This window comes from Numida meleagris, chromosome 8, assembly GCF_002078875.1.
Source record: "Numida meleagris isolate 19003 breed g44 Domestic line chromosome 8, NumMel1.0, whole genome shotgun sequence".
NCBI lineage: Eukaryota > Metazoa > Chordata > Aves > Galliformes > Numididae > Numida > Numida meleagris.
This window is the reverse complement of record NC_034416.1, coordinates 1,526,502-1,536,327: the sequence shown is the minus strand read 5'-3', so window position 1 is coordinate 1,536,327 and position 9,826 is coordinate 1,526,502. Positions and strand designations below refer to the sequence as shown.

Below are 9,826 nucleotides of genomic sequence, written 5' to 3'. Positions count from 1 at the left end.
GCGAGGAGACCGGAAGTACGCATGCGCGCTTCCGCACAGGCGCTCCTGTCGGAGCAGGCGGAAGTGGGAGCTACCGGAAGTGGGAGCAGGCGGATGTGGGAAGTACCGGAAAAAGGAGCTGCCGGAAGAGGGAGCAGCCGGAAGTGGGAGCAGCCGTAGCGCCGGCAGAGGGAACGAGAGCGGCCTAAGCCTCCCTGCCCTGCCCTGCGCCGGGCCGGAGCGCCGCTGGGCCGCCATGTCCAACATGGAGAGTATCCTCGTGTCGGCAGGCGGCTCGGCGGGGCAGGGTTGGGTTGTGTGGATGTGGTGCGGTCGCGCTTTGCTCGCCGCGGCTGCTGGTTCCCTCGGGAGGCCCCGGTGTGCCGTTGGGCCTGGCCCGGGGGAGGCCTCGGAGCGGGGGAGGTGTGAGGGAAGGAGTGGGTATTGAGGTGGTCCGCTGTAGCCGGGGCAGGAGGTCGCTGCCTGAAGGTTTGGTCGGGAGGAAGGGGCTTGGGGTTAATGGTGGGAGCTGAGGTTGTGGTTGCTGTAAAAGGAGAATGGGAAATAGTGTTTTTGTTTTGATGGTGAGCTCAGGCCTGGCTGGTTTTGTTAGGGCCTAACCTACCTGGCCCAGACAGAAAACTAGTTTTGTCTGTGCTGTGGGGCACTGCAGGTTGTCCTGAGCACTGGCGACCCGCGAAGTGACAGGCAGCAGCTGCTGTGCTGATGGCACATTGCTCTTCAGGTGTTTGTTTCCTGAACCCTGACTGCTGTCAGCTGCACAAACTGCTCTCTGCTTCCTGGTGTGAAAAAGAAACTACAACCAAGGAGAACCCGTACAGGCAAACCTGAGCTTTCTGGCTGTATGTAATCATCATAATACAGAGGAGCAGAAAAGCCTTAATAGATGACAATGGTCTCAGTGTAGCTGGAGTGTGCTGCTGGTTGTTGTGGTAGGGAGAGAGTGGATGGAGCTTGGAGCAGGTGACTGTGAGTCACCTCACAGCTGGTGGTGGAAGTTTGGTTTCAATGAGGTTGTGCAGCTGGAGGGAGGAGCGAGGCTGTGCCGTCACGGGAGGGAGAGCCGTGGAGGTAGCACAGTGCCAAAGGTGAATGCCCTGATGAGTAACTGAGGAAGTTACTTCAAAATAAGCCACTCTGAAATGCTCCTTCTCACGGCAGTCGGTGTAAGCAGGTGATCTCATATTTTACCTGGTTATTTTGGTCTCTGACCTGTCATATATTTGAATGGATTTCAAGGTATTTTCCTGTTTGGTAAATCATGTAGTTTGTGACTCAGTGCAGTATGCTTATTGCTGCAGAAAGAGACGGCGACCTAGATTTTAAAGAAATGAATACAAATACAAGCAGCAGTTTCAGTTTTATTGTTGTTTTAGCTCCCTTAATAGTTAAAATATTAGATGCGTAGGCACAGCTGTAAACTTTTTATAGCCTGCTTGTAATTATAGGATAGGCTAACAAATTTATCAAGAGACTTTGTCATGTCTTCAAGTTGATGTCAGAGCTCTAAGATGGGTGACTGGACTTTAAAGGGGAAAAAAAAAAGAGTAGCTCTGGAATGACTTATCTACATAAAACATTGAAGAAACTTCATAATGCTTTACGTGCTTTCAGTTAGCTGTTATGCACCTTAGTACTTGCTGCATCTTCCTCTTGGGTTGTCAAATGGTGTGCTGGCAAAGTCTAGAAAGCTTTATACTGCTCTTTTGTTTGAGAAAGACTGGTGTTGTTTGGGAGCTTTTATCAACAATACTTAAAAAAAACAAAAAGTGTTTTAGTTTTTGTTTGTTTTTAAAATATTTTCAAAACATTCTGTTCTCCCTTGCTAGCAGTTTAATGCAAGTGACTATAAATCATGGTGAAGGCTTGTTCTGCTCTCTTATTGGAGCTTTTAGCTGAAGCAGAACTTGAAATAAATAAAAAAATAAAAAACGTTTCTCTTGCAGACTTAAGTATTCTTTCCCAAGAAGTCAGATGACAGAACTGTTGAGGACACCAGAATTGCTCACGTGACATAAAGATGGGAAGGCTGCATGAGTTGTTTAAACCTGAGATCACGCTGTGGCTGGAAAGGGCAGCCCTGCCTTTATCCTGGGTGTGGTCAGCCAAGCCAGTTTGCTGTTATCCAGCAAATTTGTCTGTTGTTCCATAACGTTTTTTTTTTGTTTTTTTTTTGGCTGAGGAGGATCCAGGCAGGCCAGTGAGCTGCTCCTTCATTGCTGGGCTGTTCCATTTCACTGAGAGCCGGAGACTCTGGGTGTGTGGGTGAAAGCAGCTAGCAGAATGAGACTTCAGTTTCTCCTGGGGGATGTGTGTTTTGTTTTGTGTATCAGTCTGAATTGGATTTGCTGTTGCATGGAGCCAGTTGGGATCTGAGCTCATTTCTCATGGCCCAGTAGGACCTATATGATAAGTGTCTGTATAGTTTTAAAATAGGTTTTTAGTATCGACAGTACAGTGCTAGGCTTGGTAACGCTTTAAGCAGGAGAGCAGGATAGTACAGAGCAAGGATTGATCCTGTTCTTGGGCCCTTAACTTACGCTGCAGAACACCTGTTTAATTTGAAGTTTGCTGCAAAGGAACTCAACAGGAACTCAAAAAGATGCGACAAAGAGGAGAAGGCTGAGAAAGCGAAAATTAAGAAGGTGAGCACTGAGTCTGAAGCATGCTGCTTGGATCTGTGGTTTACATGGTGTAGCTGAATCTGTTGCTGTTTCCTGGCCTGTGTGCTGATAATACTGATAAATGCTTGTGACTTTAATTCTATGGCTATAAATTTTCCCATACTTTATTAATAAGCATCAGGATGCATTCTTTAGGAAGAACTTGTGGCATTTAGTTGCTCAGAAAAATAGATCTATTTTGAAAGAGACTGTTATTCTCAAAGTTTCATTTTGTCCTTTAGTAAATATATATATATGCAATTAATGGATGCTTTTATAAAAATAAAATAGGTTATTAGGAAAATATAAAGATCCAGGAAAGTTAAAATGCTTTTTTTTTTTTTTTTTCTTAAACAGGCCATCCAGAAGGGTAACATGGAAGTCGCACGGATACATGCAGAAAATGCCATCCGCCAGAAGAATCAAGCCATTAATTTCCTGCGCATGAGTGCCAGGGTAGATGCTGTGGCAGCAAGAGTTCAGACTGCAGTGACAATGGGCAAGGTAAGTCTATTTTCACACATCCTTGGAAAGGATTAGCCCTCTGATCCTCGTGGGAGTGACTTAATTCCATCTGTAATGAGTTGAAAGGTTGGAGTCTGGTTTCAGGTGTAGTTGTTAGTATGTCAGGTGCTGGAATCATAGAATGGAATCGTGGGATCACCAAGGTTGGAAAAGACCTCTGAGATCATCCAGTCCAACCATCCACCTATCTCCAGTTCTTCCCCTGAGCCATGTTCCTGAATTCAGCATCTTCATGGAATCTGAAGGAATTCTGCTGGCACTTGCTCTTTAGTAGCAGTTTATTCTTCACTATGATTTTTAGCGTGCAACTCTTGTTAGTTGCTGTTATCCATGCTCCTAAGGAGATCCCTTCCCGAATGCATGCAGTCACGTTGTAGGACTTGTGATTCCAGATGTCTTTTTAGCTCGAGTAATCTTTTATGGTACATTGCTGTGCTGCTCTTCAGGCAAGGAGTTTGTTCTGCCCTGTGATCTGTACCTAAATACATCCGTTATCCTTTGACAGGTTTTGAGACCCTCAGAAGTTAATGCCATATAGATCTCAGTTTTCAGTGAATGAATTAATTTATACAATTTCAAATGGTAGGACCTGTAAAGAAAGTGATGTTCTAGATGACAGTAATGTATGCACTGCTATTTGATACTGTAGAAACTGGATAGAATTGAGAGAACTCGGTAAGAAACGTATCGTTTTTCTTGCTTGTGACAGATTCTTGACCTCATTTCAGGTAACAAAGTCAATGGCAGGGGTAGTTAAGTCCATGGATGCCACTCTGAAGAGCATGAACTTGGAAAAGGTAAATAGAAACTTCTTGTGGAGGCATATGTAAAAAGTTTTACTGGTTGGTGTTGTGTTTCCCTTCTGTTACCTGCAGGTCAGTGATTTGATTTGTATTTTTGTAGATATCTGCATTAATGGATAAATTTGAACATCAGTTTGAAACACTAGATGTACAGACACAACAGATGGAAGACACAATGAGCAACACTACAACACTAACAACGCCGCAGGTAAGAATACTAAATTAAAAAAAAAAAAATCTTAAATTTTACCTTTGTCAACACTGCATGGAAATGTGATGTGCTCCTGTTCTTTCTGCCTGCTTTGAGACACCTGGAGCTGGAGCATTTTCACCTTCTGCTTCTTTACAGTGAAGAGAGTAGTTCAGGTTACAGCCACAGGTGTGGAGGGTCCTGTAATTGCATTTTACTCTTTGTCCCTTGTAGCAGGTCTGATTTTGTATTATCTATTGAAATCTTTAACTCTGCTATTGAATTAAGAGTGTTCTGATGAGCTCTTAGTAAACTTCTTAGCTAAAATACATTCTTAACCAATGCTTGAGGTAGTTAAACATTCCTGGCACCTGTCAGCTCGTGCTAGTCCACCAGATGCTGAGCGTGCTGCTTCATCACAAGTTTTGTCTGATGTTTATTGGAGGTAGTGCTTTATAAATAAGCCTGAAACCAAAGCTGGTGGAGGTGGACCCTTTTCCACATTGTGCAAGGCACTGTTTTAATAATTTGTAATCAGCATTTGATAGCACTTGCTGTATTCAGGGGTATGTGTTTGTTTTGTTTGCTAACAGATAAATGTAATTCTTCAGAAGCATTGTTTTTCAGATGCTGAAGTTCAATGAATGGGCTTTTATCAAGCTGAACTCTGCTTGTTTCTGAGTTCATACAGAGCCCTCTGGTGGTTAAGCAAGACGTTTTGTTAAAGACATTTCACTTTAAATCATATATATTTTAAAATCTGGTCTCTCAGGATTGAGCAGAAGAACTTGACATGGGCTACCGCAGTGCAACTGAATCAGTTTTCTTTTCTTTCCTCTAGAACCAAGTGGATATGCTTCTACAGGAAATGGCAGATGAAGCAGGGTAGGTAACACCAACCCTTCCAGGCAGACGTGGAGGTCAGGTACCAGTGCTTCAAGCGTCTGTCTCTCGGAGGCAGACAAGAATCAGTATTTTTCCTTTCACCTCTGGGCATCAGTCGTTATTTATAACTTAGCTGTAGATTTTTCTGTCTTTACATCACTCGTACATACGGTGTGTCTGATATGCCATTGTTAAACTGACATCTTGCTCTGTCCTGATGCTGGTTGTAATGTATGGCTTGTCTTCTTGGTGGTGAAATTAGTTTCTTGATTGGACTGTCTTATGAGCAGAGGTACAGTGTTCATAGGACGCTAGGGACCTTCTTTAGCCATGCATGCCTGACCTTTGTTCTGATTTTGTACTTTTCTGTTACCTATAGTCTTGATCTGAACATGGAACTACCTCAAGGGCAGACAGGTTCTGTTGGTACAAGCGTCGCCTCAGCAGAGCAGGTAAGTTAGATTCTCTAGAAACGAATGTTTCTAAAGAAATGCGGCAAGAGAATTCATGCCTCACTCAGCCAGAGCAAACTCTCTAAATTCTAATTAGATTTTAGCAATTCAAAAGAAGTAATGTGTAGTTAAAACAGTCTTATAAGCACAATAATTGAAAATACACTGTTTAGTGTATGCGGTGAGTTCAGATGTTTCTGAATCTTTTTGCATGGTTATTTCATAGTTCCATACAGCTGCCTCACCTCCCTACTCCGAATTTAAGGAATCCAGCCATCTCCCTTACCATACACAAAGGCCTTGCTTTTGTTTTTCCTTCCATTTGCCTTGTGAAAAGCCTTAAAAGATTTTTGTAAAGGATTCTGTGTTTGCTTAGAATTTCTTGTTGGGACTTGTCCATGAGATAACACCATCGGGACACACGACTGCAAAGCTGCCGAGCGATTGCACGCTTCCCAAAAATTAATTTTCATTTTACTGAGAGTTGGTTTTTTTTGTCTCACAACTCTGCAGGATGAGCTGTCGCAGAGACTGGCCCGCCTTCGTGATCAAGTCTAAGTTAAACAGAGCTGCAGTCCTTTGTGCTTTCTGAATACTCTGAGACTAACCCTCCACTGCACTCGAAAGGTGTACACAGTCTGGCGTAGGTGTTCCAATATTTGTAACGTAGGGTACTTCACTCTGAGCTTGCTCTTCTTTCTAATACATTAAGTAGTCCCAAAGTATCAGCTCTCTAATGTCTTTTTCTGTACATTTTGAAGTTGATATATTTTTTGCAAGCTTTTTTCACTGAATCAAGTTGATATTCGAAGTCAGCTGGTAATGTTGGAGCATTCTAGCTGAAAGAAAAGCGGAGTGTTATTGGTATATATTTTAAATTATGAAGTGATTTCTTTTTTTTTTTTAATTATGAGAACTGTTTGTGGTTGGAGAACTGATATATTCGGTGCTGATGACTGTAATAGCCAACTTTCTTATATAGCCAAGCTCCTGGAACCTTAGAGGTGGACAGCGTGGAGTTCATGAAAGTATGCTTGTCAAAAGGAAAGAGTGGACTTCAGTCTGTGGTGGTTTTAGTATTCTAAAGCTACAGTAATTGTGCTGGTTCAGTTATAAATAAGTTATCAAAAGCTATTTTCATGTAATTGGGAACTTGTACGGTTTGATCACTTTAGTCCAGGAGGAATAAAATATATTTTTCAACTTGGTCGGTTCTGTTGAATATTTTAGCTTGCTTGTTGTTTAATGTTGAGTGCTGTAGCTTCTCTGTTTTGCTTTCTCCTCAGTATCCTGTGGTGCAGCCAGTAATGCCATTCATCTCTGTTTTGACCAACGTGGTGTGGAGCTCCTGCTCATAGGGAGCTCCTGCTGTCTGTTCTCCTTAGGCTCAAGCTGAGAAACCTCATATGGGATAACTGAAGCTTGCTGTTCTCCATTCCTTCTCGTACTTTCTTTTTCATCTACTCATTTCTTTTTTTTATACTCAAGGAAAAGCAGTGATCGTATTCCATGCTTCTGCCATATGAGAAACACCAAAGTGCTTTTCCTCAGGTTTACATCCTCGCAGTCATCCTTCATGAGCCAAGATCCCAACCCTGTCTGCTCCAACCAGGGCACGCTCCTGGGTTATTTCCTGGTCTGATGTTGGAGGGAGCAAAGTGAGAACTGGGTGAGCAACGAGGGCACGGCAGCTGTGCCTCCAGGCAGCTGCTGGATGAGTGCATGACTTCTGCTGGGTTAAGAGCAGCTGCTTTATTTAGGAAGGTGTAATACTGCTCTCTGCAGGTGGAGCAATGCGACTTGTAATATTGGAAGTCGTAAGTGGAGAGGGTGGTTTGTTTTAGTTCATCTCCTTACACTTCTGCACAGTGAAAGAATCTGACTGCTTTCAGCAGCTTCAGGCTCCTGTGGTTGTGAAGTAAAGAAACGGTAGAAATTCATAGCAGAAACTGCTTGCAGTCTGTTGTGATAAGTGGTGATGTTAAAATCTCTTCCTGAATTTTTGGATTCCTTTTTTATTTTTGTAGGGGTGAGGAAGATGTGAAGACTTAGGATTAGTTCTTAATTCAGCAATGCTGAGGACCATGTAGGTTTTCTAGTACTGGGGAAATGTTTCAGTAAAAAACTGCTTACCTGCTTTTAGTCAACAGGATTTTTTCAGTGAAAATGTGCAAAAATGATGAAACTTTGAAGCTGTTTCAAGCCATTTTTGATGTGCTGCTCAGTCGCTTTGGAGGTGTAGCAGGATGCTACGTGCTGAGGTATGCAGGGTTACTGTGAACATGAAATGTGGAAAATAAGATGAACAAAGCCACCTAAAACATGGAGCCGTATCTCTCGGGCCAGCAGCCTGAATTGATTTGTTCTAAATGTGCTCTTTTCCTTACTTTCAGTGCAGCTTTCTTTTAAACACCCTTCAACGTTCCTCCTGAAAATAGGAGAAACTGGAAGGTATTTTAGAAATGATTTTAGAAATGATGGAATCTTAACTATAGGCACAGTCCTTTAAAACTATTAGGGAAGGAGAGCATGCTGCCCCTTCTTTTTCCTAGCTACTCCTGATCAGTGTAACAAAAACCTAAGGGTGTATCTATGCAACCAAGTCACTCACAGCTGTGGAAACTGCTGGTGTGTGTGCCTTTGCCTTGGTGAACTCTGTGTATTTTTTGACACTCAGTTACTTCGTATCTCATGGCAGGACTGGAAAGCTGCTGCTGTGTGTGAAATCCAGGTCTGAGCTTGCTTTGCGGTTGGTTGTTGGTAGGGCTGTACCATAAGCTGCTGAGGCTTTCTGTGCTTGGTGTGACAGCTCCAGCTCTCTTTTCTGGCTGATTTTAATGTTAAAAATGCTGCTGCTTTTAGACTGTCCTCGGTGTTGAGCTATTTGAAATGACAGGCAGCAGTTCTCTGGTCTCCCGTATTTGATTTTCTGAGAATGCTGCTTTGAGTGGAACCTCAGGGTTTTGGTGGAATTTCAGAACAGGAAGAGAAGAGACCGATTAATTTGCTGCACGGTGAATATTAACTTTGCTTCATTATCTTCCTGGCTGTACCCAGCTTGATCCGTAGTTCTGATCTCCCAGAGGTCCCAAGCTTGCTAGCTCTAGCACCAGGCTGGTGTTCAGTCCCTTTCTGTAAGGAGCTGACAAGTAACCGAGGAATTTTGCTGGTGAGGAAAAGAAGGTTGGGACCAGGAGGAATCTTTGCCCTGCTGCTTTCACCCTGAGCATTGCTGTGTGCTGCTGCCAGCATCGTGCACCGGTGGCTTCTGTGTGTAGCTCTGCCTTCTCCTGGGGAAAGGGCCCTTGTGTATGAGAGCTGCCCTTCACCACATTGCCACAGTAACGTTGGTAATGAGTTATGTGTTTCTCCAGTGTTTTGGAAATGCTTCAAACTGGAAGTTACCCTTAAAGCAGTATTTGACTTTGGTATAGCTCTTCCATTTGAGTTCTCCTGGAAACGTTTGCTCTTTTCTGAGCCACTCTGGCTCCTCGCTTTTCCATTTCTTGTGTTTCTTGTAAGATGACAGTAAACGTTTGTAGAAATCCGCTTCATGTTAAATAAATTGTATGAGGATTTATGCAACCTCTTTACCCAATAGTGCTTCAGTGTTTGTACTTACGAGCAGACGCATCCAAGGTGAGACATTGCTTGAAATGCTTCAGGGTGGTTTTGCTCGCTGCTTTTTCCTGATTTACTATGGACAGTGGTTATCTTTGCATTATGTTTCCAACTGCTCGTGTCAAGGCAGTCTTCGTTCCTTTGGATTCCAAAGCGAAGCCATGAGAAGATCCAGCTGAGAGGAGAGGGAAGGAAAAGAAATCTCAATTCCAATGGGATAATACCATCACTTCGCCTTTGTGGAGACCCTCAGAGCCAAAAACTGGTGATGTTTTGTTATATATGCTCAGCAACTGTATAGAGGAGAGAATGATTTTTGTAGCTCGGCAGTGCTCATGGTGGAAACGGCTTTACTTGTATGGGACGGTTTGTAACTGCAACTGGTAAATAAAACTGTACAGCCCATCGACTTGAGGTGTGTTCCCAGGTTCCTGGCACAGCTCTGTGCTGTGTGAGCAGCGTGTCGTTGGTTTGCTGTCCTTAATGTACACAGCAGGAGCACCAGCAGCAGCTGGTGGTTGCGTTGGTCCTCCATGGAGCTCAGAAGGTTTCTTTCCTCCTTCCGTTATCGTCAGCAGGGGGAGCCTCGAGCTCTGCTTTTGTGTAGGTCCTACGGAAATGATGGCTTCATTCTCAGAGGGGCCTCTCGCAGCCATGGCACGCTGGTGTGAGCAGCTTTGTCTCATG

General features: G+C 43.5%; 1 protein-coding gene across 1 annotated transcript; it reads left to right on the top strand.

Moving 5' to 3' along the window:
- Positions 95–9,548, top strand: CHMP1B (charged multivesicular body protein 1B). Its single transcript, XM_021405794.1, has 8 exons — positions 95–251; positions 2,548–2,645; positions 3,021–3,167; positions 3,917–3,985; positions 4,092–4,199; positions 5,023–5,066; positions 5,446–5,518; positions 6,032–9,548. Exons 1-8 carry the CDS (start codon positions 236–238, stop codon positions 6,074–6,076), a joined length of 600 nt encoding a protein of 199 aa, XP_021261469.1. The 5' UTR covers positions 95–235; the 3' UTR covers positions 6,077–9,548.

Excerpts from the sequence above, each read along its gene's own strand:
- CHMP1B (XM_021405794.1), top strand. Across the intron at positions 3,168-3,916 it reads CTGCAGTGACAATGGGCAAG|GTAACAAAGTCAATGGCAGG; the intron begins GTAAGTCTATTT and ends ACCTCATTTCAG. Across the intron at positions 4,200-5,022 it reads CAACACTAACAACGCCGCAG|AACCAAGTGGATATGCTTCT; the intron begins GTAAGAATACTA and ends TCTTTCCTCTAG.